This window comes from Mesoplodon bidens (genome assembly GCF_964165515.1).
Source record: "Mesoplodon bidens genome assembly, chromosome: 4".
In the NCBI taxonomy this organism is placed as follows: domain Eukaryota; kingdom Metazoa; phylum Chordata; class Mammalia; order Artiodactyla; family Ziphiidae; genus Mesoplodon; species Mesoplodon bidens.
In genome coordinates this window covers 150,243,089-150,264,981 of record NC_138160.1, presented here as the reverse complement: position 1 = coordinate 150,264,981, position 21,893 = coordinate 150,243,089, and the positions used below count along the sequence as shown (strand labels likewise).

The 21,893-nt window shown below is 60.6% G+C and overlaps 1 protein-coding gene across 1 annotated transcript; it reads right to left on the bottom strand.

The window, feature by feature from the left end:
• Positions 1-503: 503 nt before the first annotated feature.
• On the bottom strand, positions 504-19,395 carry ONECUT3 (one cut homeobox 3; the record flags this gene model as incomplete). The annotated part of the gene is made up of 2 exons (XM_081231795.1): positions 504-796; positions 18,213-19,395. 2 exons carry the CDS (start codon positions 19,393-19,395, stop codon positions 504-506), a joined length of 1,476 nt encoding a protein of 491 aa, XP_081087921.1.
• Positions 19,396-21,893: the final 2,498 nt, after the last annotated feature.

The following is a 21,893-nucleotide window of genomic DNA, read 5'->3' as shown; positions in this document are numbered from 1 at the left end:
GAGGAAGCCTCCCTGCCTCCTTCCGTGGGGTCGGGGGGCCGGCGAAGGAGGGGTTATTCTTTAAATTCCTTTTTTAAATACCCGGTTTATGTTTCTAGTATGTGCTTCTTGACCCGCTTTCGGGACGACACGTGAGCCCTGGTTTTCCTCGAAGCCCCCTGGGCGTACTGCCTTGAAAGGGAGCCCGGGAGCCCCTTTCTGTCACCCCCTCCCCTCTGGGGGGGTGAGGGTGGAGGGCTTCCTTTGGCCTGAAGGGGATTGGGACGGAGGGAGGAGGGGGGCCCTTTTTGTGCACTTGGGCTGGGGGTGTGCTGCGTCCCTTCCCGGGGTGTGGGAACCCGGACGGCAGCCCCTCCAGGCGACCCCTGGGGCGGGTCTCCGGGTCAGCAGGGTTGGGGCTGGGGGACGTGGGAGGGCAGCGCCCGGGCCGTGGAGGCTGGGAGGGCGCGGGTGGGGGGAGGGGAGGGGAGGGCGCGGCGGGGGCGGGGAGGGGCCGGGGCGCCTCAGGCCTTGGAGAAGGTGGCCGCGGCGCCGACGGGGCCCCCCGGGGCCGCGCCTGGCTCCTCGGCCCAGCGGTTCATGCAGCGGCGCCGCGCGTTCATGAAGAAATTGCTGACGGTGTTGAGCTCCAGGCCGAGCTGCTGAGAGATGGTGACCTGCATCTCCTTCGACGGCCGCTTGTTCTCCTTAAAGATGGCGATCAGCGTGCGCCGCTGCAGGTCGGTGAACACCAGGCGCTGCTTCTTAGGCTGCAGCGCGCGCTCCTTCTGCTGCTCCTGCTCCTTCCGCTTGCAGGCTGCGGGCGAGCGGGCGGGCGAGCGGGACGCAGCGCCACCGTGCGGCCGGACGGAAGAAAACAGGCCACGCGTCCCGGAGCGGAGAGACCAGGAAACAGAAATACGCGGGAAACGCGAGAGATGGAGGGAGAGACGACCCGGGGACAGGGCCAAAAGAGACAGGGAGACACAAAAAGAGGCCAGGAGGCATCGAGTAGAGACCACCAGTAATGGAAGGAAGGGGGGGGCAGACAGTCGTGGGCGGGAGACAGAGACAGAAGAGGCAGATGTGGAGGTGGGGAGAAACAGAAGGGGACACAGTGTGAGCACACCTCCACAGGCATGGGTCGCCACCACTCCCATCCCTCTTCTGCATGCTGGCCCCCTCCCCAGCCTCATATCCCCAAACTCCTCCCCACCCTCCCAAGAATCCTGACCTCAAGAGCACCACTGGTGTTGGTGGCTTTCTGCCCTCCCTTCTGCAGCCCACACCTGGGGGGTGCTGGGGGAAATGACATGGAAACTGTACATGTGAGTTATTTGGCTCAGTGTAGACCTGGGTGAAAGTGGTTAATTCATAGGTCCTTGGAGATGTGTCACAAACCCCAGTAACCTCCCCCTGGAATGATGGGGCAAGGGGGTCCTCAGAAGGGGGGTGACAGTCCATGCTTCCTTCCCTGGTGTCCTCTGGCGCCTGGCCAGCTCAGGGACCCTGAGCCAGGCTCACATGGGCGTCCATTGCCTGATTCTGATATCTGAGCCCCCACTCTGGCCTCCCCCCACCAGCAGGCTGAGACTGAGGTTTGGCTTCCTTCAAGTCCCCAGAGGAATTTCTGGAGCTGGGAGGATCTAAGGGAGGTTGAGAGACCAACCCTCCCTCTCCCAGGGCCACCTGCACGGAGGACTGGGAAGGCTGCAGGAGACTGCCCTGTGGTCGGTGGATGCTCGCAAAGGGGAAATGGCAACATCTCAGGGTGGTGGAGCTGGGCTGGAGCCTGTGGTCCTGCTCCTCCCTGCCCCAGCTCCAAAGCGGACCCCTGCCCTCAATGCCGTGGGGGCCAGTGGGTGGAGAAGATGAGCTTCACCGACCAGAACAGGCTACTTCCCCCCGGTGGCTGCTGCCATCAGCACAAACTTTATCAGAGCCTCAATTCCTCATCCATGTACCAGTCAGGGGCAGTGGGTGGTGGACACCTGCCCTATCCTGCCTCCCCGCCAACCGCTTGCCCCAGCGACTCTGTCACCCCCATAGCGGCCGGTGGCACAGGCTGTACAAGCAGATCCCGCTGCCAGGCCTAGTGGCCTGCTGGGACCACATGCCAAGCCGGCTGTTTGTGGTTCCAGGACAGTCTGAACCCGATGACATGTCAGATCAATGTCCACACACGTCAGCAAAAATAAATGAATGTCCCCTGCACTGTGGCTTGTTTCTCGGGGACGACAGGTTCCCCTGTGTGAACTGACGCACCACGTCCCTCCCTGGCCCCCTCTGACCTGGAACACACACAGGGCTTCTGATTGGCTGTTTCAGGTTTCATGATTAAAGAAGAGTGATGATCAGAGGTTACTGGACATTTCAGGAAAGCCTCTAATGAAGGAGAGAGAGAAGTGAGAAAAATGGCAGGAGGATTGGGGGATGATGCTCTCAGAAGAAACACGTCAGGCACTGTTGTAAGTCAGATTCTTGGAGAGGTAAGAGAAAAATACTGTATCCATGAAACAGGACCACGAAAGGGGAAGACAGTGCTCTTAGAATTTAAGTATATAATAGCTGGAATAAAGTCAATGTAAGAATTGGAACGTAGGGAATTCCTGGCGGTCCAGTGGTCGGACTCGGCGCTTCCCTGCCAAGGGCCAGGGTTCAATCCCTGGTCGGCGAACTAAGATCCTGCAGGTCATGTGACTGGGCCAAAAAAATTAAAAGAAAAAAAAAAAGAACTGGAACATAAAGCAAATATCTCTGGAAATACAGGTGGACACAGAGATGGAAAATGAGGGAAAGGTGATAACAAAGTTAGAGGATGAATGTGCAGGTTTGTCATCTGAGCAAGAGGCCATCCAAAACTAGAGGAAGGGAAGCCCAAATAAATTATATATATATATATATATATATATATATATATATATATATATATATATATATATTTTTTTTTAAATCCATGGCTGGAAGACATGAGAGTTCAGTTTAAAAGAACCCATGAAATGCTCAGCTCAATGAATGAAAAAAAATACACTCCCTGAGGTTCATGCTTGTGAAATGTCAGGGAAAAGAAGATAAAAGGTCCCAGAGAGGAAAGCCACATGCCATTTGGAGACCCAAGAATCAGAGTGGCTTTGGGCTTCTTGAAAACTGGGAGCCAGTGGAACAATGCCTTCAAAATTCTGAGGGAAAACTGTATTCAGCTAGAATTGTGTGACTGGCCAAACATAAGCATGAAGGTGGACTAAAGATATAGTCAGACATTTAAGGTCTCCAGAAGTTGACTTCTGTATACCCTTTTCTCAGAAAGCTACTAGAGGGTGTGTTCCATCAAAATGAGGAAGTAAATCAAAAAAGAAAGGTGTAGGAATCAGGAAATGTGATTCAACCTAGAGGAAAGGGAAAAGAGGTCCCCCAAATGAAGACGGGAGAGCCTGAAAGACAGCAGGACAAAGGCACCAAGGGCAGGGAGGACAGCCCCATTCAGATCAGAGCAGAAGAACCAAGGAAAATGGAAATGTCCTAGCATGCGTTGGTTTTGAATTTTGTTGGAGGATGTGGGAAGAGTTTGTGATTGGCAACCATTAACTCCTGGGAAAACAAACAGCCATACAAGAAAGGAAAAGCAATCCTGGTACTGTATGAGGCAAAACCTAGGAGATGAACAGGGTACCGGGCAGCCTTTTGTATACAAAACAGGGGAGTGAGAACATTTGTTCATATTTTATCTGCTTAAAGAAATGTTGGAAGGAAGCACAAGGAACTGCCTTGACCTCCCATCTCCTTGGAACTTGGCCAGCCTGTGAGGCTCACGAGAGAAGGCCACGTCCCCCACTCTTTCAAGGGAAAGCTGGGTCTCAGGCAGCAAGGCCAGGGAAGAGTCAAAATTCAGCCAGGCCTTTACATTCCAAAAGAGGCCTTTCTTGCCCTCCTGTTGTGATCGTCAATTCATTCATTCACTCATGCATTCATTCATTCTCTTAGCAATTTTCCCGTGAATTCACTATGCATTTACACTAGGGACAGATATACAAATGCTCCTTTGTATCAATGCTCTAGCTTGCAAGAGCTTTACGTGTGCAGGGCCTTATAATTCCATAGGGCAGGAATTTTCCTTCTTACTTACTCGGAGAAGGTAAGCCCCTTGCCCAAGGTCGCCCAGCAAGCCCTGGCAGGGGCAAGACAGCAGCCCGGGTTGACTGGCAGATGGGAGGGAGGTAAGATGTGGGTCGCCTCTTTGCCTCCGGCCTCCCCCTTCTCCAATCCAGAGCCTAATGGGGGCCCCAGAGGCAGAGGCTGGGGGAGGGGCCGGGCGAAGCAGAGTGGTGAAAAAACTTCGCGTTTTGTCGATCGCAGCAAAAAGAGGCTCCGCTCGCCCCCCCTTCCCAGCGTTCAATCTAATTACAGCTCCTCACAGCCTGGATCGATCCGGGCTCCAGTCGGAGCTGTTTACCTCGAGCAGCTTTTGTCACCGCTTCCCTCCCCCACAGACCCCGGCGGCGCCGGCCTGGAGGCCCCTGCCCCTGGCGGGGGTGTGAGTGCCAGCACGGGAGGCACCCCAAAGCCCCCCAGCAGCGGGTCCTCACTATCGCTGCCCTGCCCCTCACCAGTATCCCTCCTAGCACCCAGCATCACCCCGGCCAGCCCTAAAAACCACTGCACCCTTGGAGGCAGCCCCAGAAGGAGGAGAGGCCTGGGTATGGGCCCCTTTCACAGAAGTGAAAACCAAGGCTGCCAGAGGACCGGCCAGGGAGCAGGGCTAGGGAAGAGGAGCCGGGGGAGCAGCCTAGGATGTACTCATGGCACCAGTCAGCAGCCTCACACTGCGGTGCCACTGCTGCGGCCACCTCTTCCACGATGATCTCCAGTGCGGACCACCACTGTGGTGTATCTGCATCCCCTCCTGCACCTGCATCACTTCTCCCTCCATCACCTCCTCCACCATCACCTCCTCCACTTGAATCACTTCTACCACCATCACCTCCACCATCCTCTCCTGCACCTGCATCACTTCTCCATCCCCTCCTCCACCTGAATCACCTCTACCACCATCCCCTCCTCCACCATCCCCTCCTCCATCTGCATCATTTCTCCCTCCATCACCTCCTCCATCTGCATCTCTTCTACCATCATCACTTCCTCCACCATCAGTGTCACTTCTACCTCATCATGCCCTCCATCACCTCTGCTTCTGTCACCTCCACCACCCCCACCTCCTCCACCTGCATCACTTCCACCTCCATCACCTCTTCTGCCATCACCTCATCTCCACCACCATCGGTGTCCATCTACCACCATCCCTTCCATCATCTGCATCAATGCCAGCACCAGCCCCTCCTCCTCCACCACTACCACCACCTGTACCACCGCCACCTCTCTCCGCAGCCGAACTCCATCATCAGCACCACCTCTGCTCTCATCACCTCCTGCACTTGCACCTCCACCACCATCTCCTCCAAAATCCTCACCGACACCATCGAACCCCATCCTAGAGTCCACCTTGTATGTGTCCAGCACAGGGGGACTCAGCCCAGGTTCCCCCACCAGGGCCACCCAGCCTATGGTGGGGAGACAGGGACTGGCCTCAGACACAGGCCCTCACCACCAACCATGGTTGCCATGACAGCCAGCAGAGGAGGAGCCAGCTGGGCTGGCCTGTGGGATTGGTGTGGCGGGGTGGGCCTTCATTCATGCTCTGGGACCCTGGGGGGGTCAGTTCCCTTGCAGGGCCTGCCTCAGTCTCCTCAGTTGCAAAATGGGACGTTCTGCCTCCTTCAAACATTTTTCAGGGCACATCAGCTGCCCGAGCCCTCCCCATCTCACTTGGCCCCTGGCTCCCCACTGCCTCTCAGTTCTCACCTCTTCCTGCTGTCCCTCACTCAACTCACTCTTCCGTGGCCACATTGGTCACATCCCCTGGGCACAGTCCAACCTCAGGGCCTTTGCACTGGCTGCCACCTCTGCCTGCATCGCTCTTTTATATTTTTAAAATATTTATTTATTTATTTGGCTGTGGCACGTGGGATCTAGTTTCCTGACCAGGGATAGAACCTGGGCCGCCTGCATTGCGAGCACAGAGTCTTAGCCACTGGACCGCCAGGGAAGTCACTGCCTGCATCGCTCTTCCCACATTTCTTCATTGTTCCCTTGCCTCCTTCCATTCTTTGCTCAAATCTCTTCTCTGTGAGGCCCACCCTGACCCCCCCCCAATTTAATACTGCAACTTTCTCCCTCCTCTGCTTGTTTCTTTCTTTTTTCCACACCATTCTCTCACACTCTATCCAGGGGTGCCACAGAATGAGGGTTTTGGACCCAACTTTCTCTCCTGTCCACCCTCCATGACCCCAGGGACTGAGAATCTGATACTTGGAGCTGCTGATTCCGAGATGCTCTGATCTTAAAGATGGTGGGGAAGATGGTGGAAGGTGATGGAGATAGAAATGATTCAGGTGGAGGAGGGAATGCAGGTGCACCACAGTGGCAGGTACACCCCATCCTGTTTCCCTCATTGCTATCAGTCTTTTTGGAGTCCAGGGATGAGGAGGGTCTGGGGCTGGTTCCTGGGGGTCCCAGAAGCCCTGGAGGAGATCAAAGGAGATACAGAAGAGACCTTATTCCCAAATCAGCCGCCTCACGGGGAGCCCAGCAGGCACTAACAGTGGGCTTTTCGGCTGGTCTGGCCTGTGGTTCCCGCAGTGACTGGCAGGGGGGCTGTCCCCACCCCAGCGCTGGCTGGGACTCCAGGTAGGAGGGTGGGTCCTGTTGGTCCAAGTTTCAGGTGGCGGCAACGGGAGGTGAGTTGGGGGGACCCTCAAGTTCCCTTTCATTTCAGACCCTCGGAGACTTGCTCCCACAGCACCTCTGTCCCTCCTGCCTTTCTAGAAAGTTGCTCGTGTCCAGGGGCCCAAGACGGCAGTCAGACCCGCCCCCACTGTGGATTACTGTGTGGTGACGGCCTCTGAGTCTCAGGTTCCTCGAATGGAAAATTGTCTTAATCATGATCTCTGCCTTGCCAGGCTCTGAGAAGGGGTTTAGCCAGAAAAGTCTTGAATATGATGGTGGGGCTGAGATGAGGCTCCCAGCTCCCATATGGGGGCCCCGGGGAGGAGCTAGGCTCTGGTCCCCACTTGCAGGGCAGCCGTGAAGTTTCTCCCCCTCTCAGGGCAGCCCTCAAGCCTCATCATCTTCCCTAAAATCTTCCTGGAGGGGGGAGGGATGGAGAAAATGAGGTCTGGAGTAGGGAGTTGCGCTGCCTCAGCAAAAGAACTCCTAGACAACCCTCAAGGCCCAGCCCCAGTTGCCCTTGCCCCAGGAAACTCTTCCCCTCACCCTCAGCAGAGCCCCAATTCTCTCCCCTAGGAGCCTTCTGGTGCCCAGCACAGAGTGGATCCACAGGAGGCTGCCAGCTGGCTGTGTTGTCCAATGCCTGACACCCCTGTGTGGGTGGTAGGGGACTCAGCCCAGACTGGAAGACCCTGCACAGGGAGACCTGGCTGGCCACTGCCCTGGAGGGCCCGGTAAAGCAGGGGGACCCCAGGGAGGGCCCTCAGCAGGGAGCACCCTGTCCCCAGTCAGCCAGGGAGAAGCTGGGGCTGTGCAGCAGGCGGGGGAGGGGGGGTGTCCCTGGATTCAGTCGCCCCTCAGTGGATGGAGAGGATCAGGTCTGCACTGGAGGGAGCTAGGATTGCACCTTTTCACCCCCATCATCACCTGACAAACACCCATCTCCTTCCCCCTCCTTCTCCCCCCTCCCCCATCTCCCCTCCCCCCGTCTCCCCCTCCCCCCCATCTCCCCCTCCCCTCTGGCATCCTGTGCCTTCCTCCTCTCCTCCTCCAGAGGCCCACTGTGGTCTGGGTGGGTGACATGGGGGGATGAGTACCCCTGCTGTGCCTGTCCTGGGCCATCCCTGGCCCCAGCCGGCTGACCCCAGTCTGCCTGTCCCCCATCAGTTGGGTGTGCCTGCGTGGGGCTGCACAGGGCCTGGCCGGGTGGAAGGCGGTGTGTGCAGTACGGCTTTGCTGTATTGGGAGGGGTAGCCACGCAAAGCAGACCACACGCGTGTGAGGAACTGGGAAAACTGGGAGGGTAGCCAGAGCCTTTGGTGCAACCGGCAGACAGGTAGGCAGCGGGTGGGAACCTGGAGGGGCGGTGGGGGCAAAGGCTCAGAGGATGTGGCCGGTCAGTGGGCCGCGGGGGAAGACCCTGGGGGCCAGCAGGCCTCAGCGTGATGTTTGCTTGCAGCTGGCCTCGGGGGTTGGGGACACAGTGTGGATGTCAGACAGAGGATGCAGTGTGAAGAATCAAGGGCGGAACGTGACTTGCTGGCTGTGACAGCCAGTGTGCGTGGTGCTGAGCCCACTGGGTCTGAGTCTACGGGATGGAGGATGGGCCACTGAGACCCCCGGGGTGGCTCCTGTCTGTCTTCTGGCCTTGGGCCTGCTAGCTGCCCCACTGCCCTGCCCTTTCCTAACAGCGGGGATGCTGGGCCTGGGCTTCAGGGGCCGAGTGGCCCTGAGCACACAGTCTGTGGACACTGTTTACCTGGTTTATAAAGCAGGCCCAGCGACCCCTGGTCCTGATGTCCCCGTCTGTCCGTGGGGTTGGGGGTCCCAACTGCGCAGTGGTCGGTCGCGAGGGTTAGCAAAGCTGGCTCCAAATGTGGACCAGGGCGGACCCTGCGGCTGCTCACTCCTTCCCCCTCCCCCCTTCACTCACACAGTTATCAAGCACCTCCTGTGTGCACTGTGTGCAAGCTCCCACGGAGCCTCGATGTGGTGTGAAAACGCATCACCCGAATAATCGCACAGATACAGGGAAACCGATGACTGACTGTTCTCAGACAGGGCTGCCAGCTGCCCCCGCTGTGCAGCTCGGGATGGAGGTGGGCATGGGTGGGCTATCTGTGGGGGAAGACATGAGCCCGGCTAGGGGGGAACAGATCTGGCAGAAGCCAGGTGGCATCAGGAGGGTGACCCCCCCCACAGTGAAAGCCTGGGTCTGACAGGGGAGGACAGCAGCCAGACGGTGGCCCCAGAAGTCAGCGATGCAGGCACTTGGGCAATTGTGCTCATCCCTCTGTGTCACCCTTTGTACAGTGTCAAAGCCACCACGGAGCCACTCTTGCCTGCCCCCAGGGCCCCGGACCTGTGTGCCTGTACCACCCCCTTCCCAGTATCCGCCCACCTGGGCACGGGGTGGTGGTGTGGGAGCGGGAGCCAGTCCCGTTCCCTCCCCTCCGGCCACCTCCTGCGCTCAGCTCAGCTTCTGGGGCAGACAATTCAATACGGAGCCAGGTCCCCGGCTGGGATGATGACCGGTTTCCTTGGCGACACGCCCCACCCGGGCCACCAGCTGCCCAGCCCCAGATGTGGACCACATTGATGCCACTACCCTAGTGGCTTGTCCCCACCGGGCTGAGCTGCCCTGAGCATCCCCCGCTGGCCTCCCCTGGCCAGGGACAGTGAGTGACTTGCCCAAGGTCACACAGTGAGTCACTCAGAGGGGAGCCTGGAGCATATACATGCCTCGGACCCGCTTTATCCACACCCTGCACTCCTCAGGGCACCGGGAAAAGGTTCCCATGGGTTGGGGGGAGGGAACTCATCTCCAGGGAGACAGTGCTGAACCAGGCCCCTGCCCTCAGATGTGGACCCCCTGGAAGCCTCAGCAGCCCCTCTTCTGTCTCCGATGCCTCTCCACTCTCTGCCCCTCCACCCCTCCCCTGCGCGCCAGGTCCACACCTCCCCCTCCCCCAGCCTCTGAACGCACCTTGGCTGTCACCCAGCCTCCCTCCCCACCCCCCTGCTTCCCCTGATGGGATTTTAATGGCCGCATTTTCAAATTAGTTCTGAGCCTTTCAAAGACTTATCAGGGAAATGAGCGTTTCCACTGGGCTCTGGGCTGCCCCTCCTGGGGGGGCTCCATCTGGTGGTTGCAACGCCTGGGGATGGGGGGACGGGGGTGTCCAGGGGCAGCTCTCACGTCTTGAGACCCACCCCCCCATTCAGGCACTCGGGGGCAAACCTCATCAGCGGGTGCACACAGAGCTTTTATTTTTTTAAAAAATGTTAAGAGTCACAGCGGCCGACAGTTGGAAATGGATTTGAAAAAGATGACAGGAAAGGAACCTTCGGTGATAAGAAAAAGCATAGAGAAGCCAAAGCAGAAAAGGCTGGTGGGGGGGGGGAGGAGGACCCAGCATTTCAGTGATTGGGAAACTAAGCCACAGATAAACTCATAGGCAAAATTGTCGTGCTCACTGCGGCCCTGGGGGCGACGACAAACCACCTGGACCGTCCTAAATGTCCATCGGGCAGGGACGTGGTTGAAGATAGAAGGAAATGGCCAAAGAGAATACTATGCAGCAGGCAAAAATGCCTTCGAGGCTCTCTCTTTCCTGATGTGGACGTGCCGGGTGTCAGTGAGGCAAAAGCACAGCAGAACCAGTGTTTTTTAAAAAGAGGAAAAGGAAAAAAGTACGTGCACTATGGCTGCCAGATTAAGTGTAACCTCTCTTTAGAAAGAGCAATACAAAGTATGGTTTACAGAGAGGGGACTTGCTCCACTTAAATTTGGAAGTTGGCGAATGTGTCCGCTGTTTGAAAAAAATAATACAGCATTTTATTTTATTTTAGCGGTACGCGGGCCTCTCACTGTTGTGGCCTCTCCCGTTGCGGAGCACAGGCTCCGGACGCGCACGCTCAGCGGCCATGGCTCACGGGCCCAGCCGCTCCGTGGCACGTGGGATCTTCCCGGACCGGGGCACGAACCCGTGTCCCCTGCATCGGCAGGCGGACTCTCAACTACTGCGCCACCAGGGAAGCCCAATACAGCATTTTTTAAAGAACAGGGTGGGTAGACAGGAGGGAGGTGGAGGAAAGCGAGCAGGGACTTTGCCATTGCTCCAACGCGCGCAGGAGGCTTTTCTTTACGTGCTTCGTTCTCAGCCGGGCTGGGGATTCTAGTCTCCATTTGGGGAAACGGAGGTGCGCAGGGGAAGCGCCTTGTCCACATTCCCGGGCCTGACCGCCGCCGCGCGAATCCCTCCCCAAGCGCCCTGGGCCCCCCCTGCGTGCTGTGCTGTCTGCGTTCCAGGAGCAGTGACCCGACGTTCTGAGCGCACAGCCAAGCGCACCAAGTCCGCCGCCGCCCTGGGTTGGGCCGGAGGGAGGCGAACCCAGGGGCGGCTCCCCACGGGTGGGATGTGACTTCCCCCGGGGTAGGATGCGGGCGCTTGTTGAGGGCGCGCCGGTGACCCTGAGGCTGGGAAGCCGCGGGTGTGCAGGGCAAGGGGCCGGGTCCTTACACTGGGCTGCGTGCGCCCATGTCCCTCCAGGCTGTGGAGGGCGGATGCACGCTAGATCCTTTCGGGTTTGTGAGATCCCACGTCCGCTGAGGACAGACGTGCGGAACGCGGCGACCCTGGCTGCACTCCGCGGCTTTGCCGGCACTGCGGGGCGGCGTTGGCCTGGTGGTGGAAACTGAGGCACCGACATCTTCCCTAGTGGGCGCGGATGCGCTAGGGTGCATAGAAAAGCATGAACCCTGCTGTGCCCGCACCAGGTCCCCCATCACCTACCTCCGTCACCGCGGGCGGACGCGACCCTCTCCCAACCCCCCAGCTCTAGGGAGTGGGGTCCGGACAGCAGCTGCCCGGAAGTAGATGGGTAGGAGAGGTGGCCCATCTGGGGGCCCCTCTGGGGGGGCTCAGCGGCTCAGCTGGGGGCCCCTGAAAAATTCCCAGGCGCCAGCGCAGGTGTCAGGGGGAGGGAAGTGGGCTCTTCCCTGCTCCCCCAGCGCCGGGATGTGCCAGACCCCGACTGGAGGGCAGTGGGGGTCCTGGGCCGGAGTCTGCGCGCACTTGCCCTAGTGTGGATGTGGGCGTCTACACTTGTGTTCCGTGAGGATCTACACTTACATCCCCATTCTTTTGCATCTCCGCTTGCGTTCCCCGCGTGCATCTACACTGTGTCGCTGGCACGTCTACACTTCCGTGAGGATCTACACTTACATCCCCATTCTTTTGCATCTCCGCTTGCGTTCCCCGCGTGCATCTACACTGTGTCGCTGGCACGTCTACACTTCCGTTCCCTCTCTCCAGAGGCCCGCGCCGGCCATGGGCACCTCTCCTTGTCCGTTTCCATCTGCTGCCAATCTGTGGCTTTGTGCGTGTGACTCTTTAGGTCTAAGGCCCTGGCCTACCCCACATCTGTCCATAGGGCAAGACACCAGCAGCAGGAGAGTCTCCCCCGTTTCCTAGCCCCACCACGTCCACACCTACTCGGCAGAGGGGAAACTGAGGCCGCAGATGTCCCTGGACTGCCCAAGGTCAGGTGGGTCTCCCAGGCTGCCCCTGGCTCCTGGCCAGCCTCTTCCCTCCCCCAGGAGCACAGCCTTCCTTATTGATCAAGGGCCATATTTAATTCAACACTTGATTCAAACCAGCCTGAGCTCCCCTGGTTAAGCTGAGCTCGCTGCTACATACAAAGACTCCAGCCGCAGGGGTCCAGCCTCCATCCTTACAGCAGCTCTGGCTTCCCACCTCCCAGCCTTTGTCCTTGGTGGTTCCACCTGCATTGACGCAGGACAGAAAGTTAGGGCCGTGGCAGGAAGTTTCCTCTACTTCTGGGCTCTCGGGAGCCACGAGGCACGGTACTAAGCAGAAGAATGATGAGCTCTGACTTACTGTAAGAAGTGCCCTCCAGCTTTGGAGAGAGGACATCAGGGGAGGGAGTGGAGCCTGGAGACCAGCAAGGAGGAGGCAGCAGTCAGAGGTGGGTTGCTCAGACTAGAGTGGTGATGGTTGATAGGGAGGGAGTTTAGGGAGAATGGCTGGGTCTTGGTTAGTCCTAGGATTTTCAGCTAAGGGGACTTCAGAACAAAGGAGCCAAAGCCCAGCTCCAGCCCCTCACCCGGCAGACTCCTCTGTGTGCTTCTCTGTGACATGGGAGCGACCATCCTTGTCTCTCAGGCAGGAAGGGGCTATCGGGACTGGGGTCCAAGGAGGGCTGGACCTCCAGTTCAGGGCCCAGGTTCCCCCTGAGGGCTGGCAGCCAGGAGGGGGCAGTTCACCAGGAAAAGCAGAAGCGGGTGGCTCTGAGTGCAGCAGGAGGACACTGGGACCCGGTCCCCATCCCCAGGGTCTCTGGTGGTCCCTGGGGGGACTCATCTGGGTCCGTGATCCTGTCCAACTCTGAGTCGGAAGGAAAAGTGCAGGCCTGCCCTCCCGGCCCAAGGGTCACCCAAGCTGTTTGTAAACTGGACCTTGACATGACCTTGAGAGCCTCCCTCCTGTCCCTGGCCTCAGTCCACTGAGTTCTCCTCCCAGCCTTTGTCTCTGCTGGGCCACCTGCCCGGAATGTCCCCCCATCTCAGAGGGAGGTGGGAGCCTGAGCATCTCAAGCCCCATTTACTAAAGGCTTTGAGTCACCCTGAGCGTGCAGCTTTGGCAAGCACCTTTCTTTCAGCCTTGGCTTGCTGGTCTGTAAAATGGGCTCAATATCCAAACTGGCTTAAAAGGTCCCTCATTTCTGGTGGGTGAACCAAGGGGGAGGGGGAGGGCTTCTGGGCATCCCAGCCCGCCTCCTCCCCATCTGACAACCTACCCCTCTCCTCTGCCTACCCCTCTGCATGGAAGCGGAAGCCAGAATCAGTGAACCTGGGCAGAGTGCTGGTGCCACCCCACTTGGGTCTTGTGGTCTAGAAGGAGGGACTGGTTTGGGGGACCCAAGGCATCATGCACAGCCCCTCATGGCCCTGGCACACACAGCCCCAGACAGTATCCCCCGACTCCCTGCTTCCCTGAGGAGGCCTGCAGTGTCCCCTTCCAGGTCCCAGACCCCTTCTGGCTCCCCTGCCCACTCTCTGTGGGTCCCACAAAGCACAGGCTGCCAGGGGTGACCCAGGTCCTCCCTAAAGACAAGGAGATGTGGGTGTGAGTGGGTGATTAAGCAATGTGGCCTCAGGGTACAGGGGCTCTGGGGGGGGCTGGGTTGATAAGAAAAACCTCAACCAACACCCAGGAGGTGGTATCTGATTCTGTCCATTTCTCAGATGAGGAAACTGAGACTTAGACCCTCACCCAAGATCAGTCAGTGACAGAGCCCGGGTGAGGCCAGGTCTCCAAATTCTCTGCTGGGGTGGCTTTCTGGAGGGGTCTGTAAGAGGTGTGGACCCTTGTGGGTGGATCAAGGTCAGGTTTTACTGAAGGTACATTGGTCTTTGCGGGGGTGGGGGGATGAGGGGAGGGGAGAGGGGGTCGAGAGTGCTTGCTGGGGGATGGATAGTGTCCCTCCAAGTGGGACTCCAGGATTGGACCTTGTGGGTTGAGTCTCTTCAGCCTCAGGACCTCTCCACCCCCCTTCAACACCTGTCCAGGATAGTGGCTGCAGAATGGGGGGAGGGGTGGGGGAAAAGCCTGTCCTAGCCTGGCGGGGGGCAGCTGGTGTGCCTTTCCCCTTTCCGTCACCATCCCTTCCAGACTCCAGGCCCCTGGCCACTGCAAATCCACCGCCAACCCTGACATCTGCCCTCACCGTACCCACCCCCTGTCACCTCCGGAAATGGCTCCCTCTCTGCCTCAGTTTCCCCCATGACCGGTCTCCCACAGCCTTCAGGGATTCTGGGTCTGGGGCTCATCAGCAGGCAAGAAGGAGGAGGAGGAGAGGGCCCTTCTTTCAATCGCCACCATCTGATATTTTATATATATTTTCTGATCAGTTACAAAAAATACTTTTCCTCCGGAGTTGCAATTTAAACAATATTTGAAGACGGCCGAAGTTATCGACCCGGCGACGGTGATGAATTAGAGACGGTAATTCGAATTCATCGACCGCCCCGCCCCCGCGGAGTCTGCCAGCCCCTCCCCCAGCCCCTCTCCCGTAATTACTGTTTGAGACAGAGTAGGGGAGGGCTTCGAAGAGGCGGCGGCTCCGAAGCTGTGGGAGTCTGAGGACCCTGGGGTGGAGTAGGGCTAGACCCCCCCCCATGGCAGTGGGGTTGGGGGGCTGCAGGATGGGCCATCCCCAGAATCTCAGAATGTCAGACCCAGAGCCTGGCTCCCCCAATGCACACACATTGTACAGGTGGGTAAACTGAGTCACAAAGAACTGGTAGGCCTGGGGGCAACGGAGTGGGGGACCCTCGGGTCTACCTGGCCAGATTTCTTGGGTACTTTAGAGAAACAAAGAAACTGCTCTTCCCTCCTCAGCCCCAGAGCCGGGAAGGAGAGAGGCTGGGGAGCTGGGAGGTGACAGGATCCAGACTAGTGGAACCCAGCAGAGGGGCAGCCACTGGGACCTCTCAACTCCCCTTTCCAGTCTCTCCTTTTCTATCTCTTTGACTCTCTCTTTGACTTTCTGTCTTCTTTTTTTTTGCCACTCTCTGTCCTTCCTTACCTATCTCTCTTTCTGTCTCTGCGTGTGTCTTTCTCCCTCCTGGTCCAGCGCAAGGACGGGACTACCTGACGGGACTTCCGGAGCAGCTCGGCCAAGAGGCGAGGCCGGAGGCGGGCCAGCGCGAGGGGTGGGACTGGGGCGCGGAGCTGCAGGGTCCCGGGAAGGTGGGCGGCTTTCACTGGGCCCGGGATGGGGCGGGGAGGAAGGGCGGCGGGGCGGCGGTGAATGCTCCCTGCCGGGGTTGGACTGCGCGGGTCTGCGCGCCGGGAGATGCTCTGGGCTGTCGCTTGCGCGTCGGCGCGTTGGGGAGGGATGCGCCCCGCCTCCGCCCCCCCCAACCGCTGCGATTTGCCGCCACTTAACCGCTTTTCATTTGCGCAGCGACCGGAACTAAAGGCCTCTCGGCTGGTCGGTGCCTAATTACCCCGGCCCGGCCACCTCTGACATCCTAAGGCCAGCCCCGCGCTGTGGACGGGGTCCTGAACGCGCTAGAGGTGTGGCGGGGGCCCAGGGCCGGGCGCGCGGACCAGGCGGACGGCGGGGGGGTGAGGGGGGTGGGTCACGCGTGGGCAGCGGCCTGGCGGAGCCGGGGACAGGCCGGGTGTCGCGGCTCAATGTCCCCTGGACCTGAGCATGTGCCAGGTCCTGCGCTCATCCTCTCCATTTCCCCCACGTACCCCTGAGATGGCCACTATTCTGACTCCCACTTCAAAAGGGGAAACCGAGGCTCAGAGAGGTGAGGCGTCTGGCTGCCACCGCAGAAGTCAGGGAGGCCCGGCTGGGATGCAAACGCAGCCTCAGTTTCCCCTGCCCTCCCCGCACTTACACCGACTCTGGGAGCTGGTGCCCTGCCGGCTGGCACTGATCCCTCACGGCAGGCACCCGCCACAGGGACTTCTCACCTGAGGCTTGTCATTCTAAGACGCCCTGGCCAATCTGTTGGGTGGCCCCGAAGTGTGCCACTCAAATATCACAAAGAGGTCCAGTTAGTTACATGACAGTGACGGTGGAAAAAAATGGAAAGTGGTGTGTCCTTTGGGTACACACATGTCAGACACAATGTCCCCAAAATACATGCACCGGGGAGCAGGCCGAAGGTGGCCAGTGTGCAATAAGTCAAACCTCACAAGTGACCCCATTCGTTGAGGGCTGCTTAGTACCTACAGCGTCAGAGCCCTGATCACCTGCATCACACACGGCAGGCTGTGGCTGTGTGTCGGTGTGACTGAGTGTCCCCTGTGAGCACACCTGTGTCATTGCATGTGTCATGAGGAGAAGGACAGAGTGGGTACTGCCCTTACACAAGACCGTCCAGGTTCCTGATGCCATTTCTAACATTTCACGGCCACCTTCCCACGCACTTGGTTACCTGCCACATAAAAGGAGGATTTAGTCTCCAATGTGGAGAATCTAGGAAGCCTATCCGAGGCTCAGGCAGTCACCTTGTTCTGCAGAACAGGCAACTGAGGCCCGCGTGTGGGTGCAGGTCCCCCAGGTTGTCCAGGACGCCTAGGGGGAGGGGAGCAACGAACACCGACCCCTCTCCATCCCCCAACGGCACCCCCTCTCTCCCAGCCCCCCTGCCCGGCCCCTCACAGCCAAGTCCCTTCCTGCCTCCCCGCTTACGGGGGTGTCTGGTTTGAGCCCCAGCCCACTCCATCCAGCCCCACTCTCCCCTGTGCGCAGAGAAGCGATCGATCAGGCGCCCGGGGCCGCTATTGTCCCCGCTGCTGGGACGGCTGCTGCGGCTTGCAGCCCCTCCCCAGAGTGGCCAGGAAAAGACCCTCCCCACCCAAGCCAGGCCACCGTGGTGAGAGTGGGGGCTCTCCTGCACCCCACCACGCACACCCAGGAGAAGGGGTCCTGGCTGCCGGCTCTCTGGGGGCAGGTGTGGACCCAGCTGTTGTCAGCTGGGAGGGAGGAGGGAGCAAGAGGGGGATGAGCATCAGTGTGAGTGAGACACGGAGACAGAGGCAGAGAGAGGTAGAGAGGGAGCGGGACAGAGAGAAGGAGAAAGAATGAGACCAGGAGGAAAACGGAGATCGAGCCAAAAAAATAGACCTCAGTTCGCCCGACAGAGATAGAAGTAGAAAGGAGAGAAACACAAAACGGAAAAGAGAGGCCAATGGGGTGCGCGCACCCTAGCCAGGAGCAAACGCGTGGGGCGGGCGGCCGGCTGGGGTGTAAAGGCCTCCGCGCCGCGCGGGCCGAGGGTCCCCCGGGCTGCCCCTCCCCCGCCCGTTCTCGGGTGACCTTTGCCAGCGGCCGGAGAGGGGGAGGGCGCTATCGATCGCAGAGGCCCAGCTACAAAGAAGCGCGCGCTGGGGCCGGGGGCTGAGCGCGGGCCCGGCCCTGGCTGCTAAGGTTCTGGTACCCGGTGTACGGTCCTGGCGCTCTGCCCCGGGGCTGGAGGCGCAGCGAGGGGCCGTTTGGGAGGAGAGGAGTGGCACCCCGAGCTGAAAGCGGCGGCGCGTCTGGGGCACCCCCCCTCCTAAAACACACACGCACACATCACACACACAATGAGCGACCCTGCTGGCAGCTTGGGGATCCTTCAGCAGTCTAAAAAGGGTCCAGGGACCCCCTCCCAGGTCCCGGAGGGGCTGGGCGGGAGTCTACGGCAGGGACGGCGGCACAATCCTTTTCCCCCTTTCGCTGACGGAACTGACGGGCAGGGGCGCAGATCACGCTCTAGCCTCCTGCAAGGGGGTTCAGAGAGGGCGGCGGGGCGCAAGGCCGCCGACTGGGGAGGGAGCCGGGGCTCTCCGCTGCCGCACTGCTTGGTGCTGGGGAGCCTCGAGCCGGACCCCAGGGTCGGGCGGTACGCGCCGCGCTCCTACCTGCGAGGCGCAGCGCCGACATGCGCTGGAACTCGGGCTCCTGCAGCCACTTCCACATCCTGCGGAAGGTCTCGCGGCCCGACTTGAGCTTGCTCCAGGGCTTGGGGTTGCGCAGCAGGTCGGAGAGCGTGCCCTGCGAGCGGCACAGGATGCGCTGCGCGAAGATGGCCTGCGGGATGCTGTAGCGCTTCAGCTCCGCCGTGATGCGCTGCGCCACCTCCTTGGTGTTGATCTCCTCGGCCGCCGCACCCGCCCCGGGGCCGCCGCCGCCCGCGGCCGGGCCGCCGCCGCCGGAGTGAGGCCCGTGCGCTCCAGCCGCCGCCAGCCCGCCCAGCGGCGCCAGCAGCCCCCCGGTGCTCCCGGCGCCCGAGCTGCTGCCGCCGCCGCCGCCGCCTCCGGGCAGCCCGCGGGCCAGCGCGTCCTCCGCGCGACCCAGCAGCGCGGCGTGAGGCTCGAAGGCGGCGGGCGGCAGCAGCTTATCCCCCGCCAGGTGGCCCGGCGCGCCATAGGCGGCCAGCGGCGGCGGCGGCGGCGGGGGCTGAGGGGCGCCGTGCAGCGCGGGCGGCAGTGCGTTGGGCAGCGGCGACAGCGGCGACCCCATGGCGGGCAGCTCCTTGCCGTAGGGCCCGTAGAGGTGGCCCACGGAGGCGAGCGCCGCGCGCTCGTCGCGCATGAGGGTGAAGCTGCCGCTCACGCTGGCCGCCAGGCGCTGCGGCGGGGGCGGCGGGGGCGGCGCGGCCGCCGGGTGCGGGTGCGAGTGGGGGTGGCCGCCGTGCGCCCCGGCTACGGCCGCGGCCGCCGCGTGCTGGTGGAACTTGTCAGCCACGGCCGCGAGCGGGGGCAGGTGCTGCAGGGGCGTGAGCGTCGTGTAGGTGCCGCCCAGGCCGGGGGCCTCGCAGGCCATGCCCATGGCCGGGTGCAGCGGGCCCGCCAGCTCCCCGCGGAAGTCGGCGGCGCCGCCCGCGCCGCTCGAGCCGCCCGCGCCCCCGGCGCCCCCGGCGCCGCCGCCGCCGCCGCCGTCCAGCAGGCTCGCCATGCCCGCCACCAGGCCGGGGCGCCCGGGCGCCACCAGGCCGCGGTGCGGCGCCGCCGCCGAGCGCGCGTGGCTCGGGCTCAGCAGCTCTCCCGCCTGCGCATGGGCCACGCCGTGCAGGCCCCCCAGGCTCTCCAGGCTCAGCTCCATGCTCGGCCGCCGCGCGCGGGCCCCTCGCCGGCTCGGCCGCCCGCCCGCCGCGCGCGCTCCTTGGCGCCGGCCCGGCGCGCTCAAGGCCGACGCATGTCCCCCGCCCGCTCTCCGGTGGCTGCGCGCGAGGCTGCCCGGCTGAGCGGCGCACGGCCCGGCCCGGCTGCGAGCGCGGCCACCAGGATGTGGCGGGGGAGCGGCCGCCGGCTCCCGGGCCCGGGTCTGACGTCAGTGCCCCCGCCCACCGGCTCCCCTCGCCGCCACCTCCCGCCGCCTCGCTCTCCGCCCGCCCCGGCCCCTTTCAGCGCCAGGCAGGCCGGAGTGGGCCAGACTCCGGGCTTTTGGGGTCCCCTGCCTCTGTCTCCGCCGTGCCCCCTGGGGACTGGTCGTACCCGGGGGCAATGGGCGGGGGTCAAGGACAGACTCTGCCGAGGTGGGACTGGGGACCTTGTCTCTGGGTCTCTGATTCCCTGTCTCTCCCGAGGGTCGTGAAGGTTACTTTCCTACCTGGCACCCGTTAGTCCATCTTTAGGGAGTGCGCAGGAGTGTGGCTGAGTGGGGGTCTGTGATCGTGCTCCCCCCAACTCACACAGACCCCCCAGGAGGTGGGCCCTCTGCTCGCTCACCTCCATCTCAGCACAGGTAGGGAGTCACAGCCCCCCACAAAGGTCTCTCTGGAGCGAGTGTGCTGAAAGAGGGTCTTCAGGCTGGGTCACGGCCTGTGCCTCCCAAGTGTCTCGATCTGCCCCCATGTGTGGGCATCTGGGCCTCAGTTTCCCCAGCTGTACAATGGAGCGCCTGGCCTCAGGGGTGCCCGTCACCTCCCAGTTCCTTCTAGTTTCGTTCATCTCCAGCGTGGGAGCAGCTTGGGGGTGACTCTTAAAGAACCCCTCTCCCCCTCCAGAGCAGGCAGGCCGAAGACACATCCTCCCAGCTTCCCACAAAGCCCCTGGTCCAGCTCCACGCTCTCCCTGGGGTTTCTCTTTTAGAGGGGAGCGAGGGTGCTCCTTTTCCTCACCACGTGGAGACAGGTGAGGCCCAGGGATCCCTGGGAACTGGGATAAATGAGGGGGCCTCCCACACTCAGAGAGACCCCCTCCTCAAGGTGATCCCTCTATTGGAATAAGATGCAGATCAGGGAGGGGAGTCTGGAGTGGCCAAGCCAGACCCCAAGTGGTGTCCCCATCTGAAGTCCAGAGTGGGGGCTGAGGAGGGACTCCCCAAACCGGCCCCACCCCTTCTTCCTTCCCCATACATCTGCCCCATGGGGTAACCTTTGCCTTTTCCAGAATGGGGAGGGGAAGGGTAGAGCTAGTAAGCCCTCTGCTAGGGTACCCTGGGAACCCCCACCTCGAGGGGAGGACCAGGGCTCTTATCTGCGAGCGGAGGGAGGGGAAGACCCTATCAGTGAGCTATGCCCCCCCGCTGCAAACCATTGGGGCAGCCCCTCCGTCACCACCTTCAACAGGATTCCCGCCCCTGTAGACGCGGCTACGCATTGGAGGTTTGATTCTCTGAACTGCCACTGGGCTTGGACCGTGTGCCAGGGCCCTTTCAGTGTCTGTTTCCCCTTCTGTGACGGGGAGGAGGGTGCCTTCCTGCCTGCCCCAGCTGAGAGCCTGGGGCACATCTGTGTTTTCCATCATAGCGGGAGAGGGAGGTGGGGGTCTCTGAGTGCGAGGGAGTTGGGGAGCCAGGATGACCTGACCCCCAGCTTTGGAGGATCAGACAGTAGAATGGCCTGAGCCAAGTCCTGGGTGGGATAGGGCTAAAAGGGACCCCTTTTAGTGCCTTGTGCTCAGGACTCAGCATTTAGTGGCTGCCTACTCTTTACCAGGCACACACACTCTTCACCGAGCCCCAAGGGGAAGTTGCATCGCTGCTTTGCTTCTGCCTCAGGCCCAAGGTAGATTGTGGCAGTGATCGTTCTGAGATTCTTCCCAAGGGCCAACACTGCCCCCAGGTCCAGGTCCATGAAGTTTTCAATTCAGGATTTATATATAATTTCAGGTTATATATCAGTACACCCATATTCCAGGTAGGAAAACAGAGGTGGCAGAGATGGGCAGGTCTGAACAAGTGAATATCCCCCTCCCCATGCAGATTCCAAGTCTGGGAGGTTGGGTTCTGGCTGTGCGGGGCTCCACCCCCCGCCCCCCCCATCTCACTGGCCAACAATCACAGGTAATTAAAAATAATCGTGGGATCTAAAAATCAATCAGCCTTCATAAAACGATCGCATCCCAGGCCCAACAAGCTCAGATCAGGCGGGTGCGGGGGGGTCTCTATGAGTGGGAAAGCTAAGGTGGAAGGAAGTACCCCCAAAGTCAACCAAGGGGTGCTCTGTGGGGGTCAGGGCCATGCAGCCTTTTACCTCCATCTTTATATAAATATTTCCTCCAGCTTGATTATCACTTTCATTTTTATAACAACCATGTGTGCCTTTTCTAACGGGGAAAGCGTCCATTTTGAAAGAGGGAGACCAGCAGCTTTGAGAT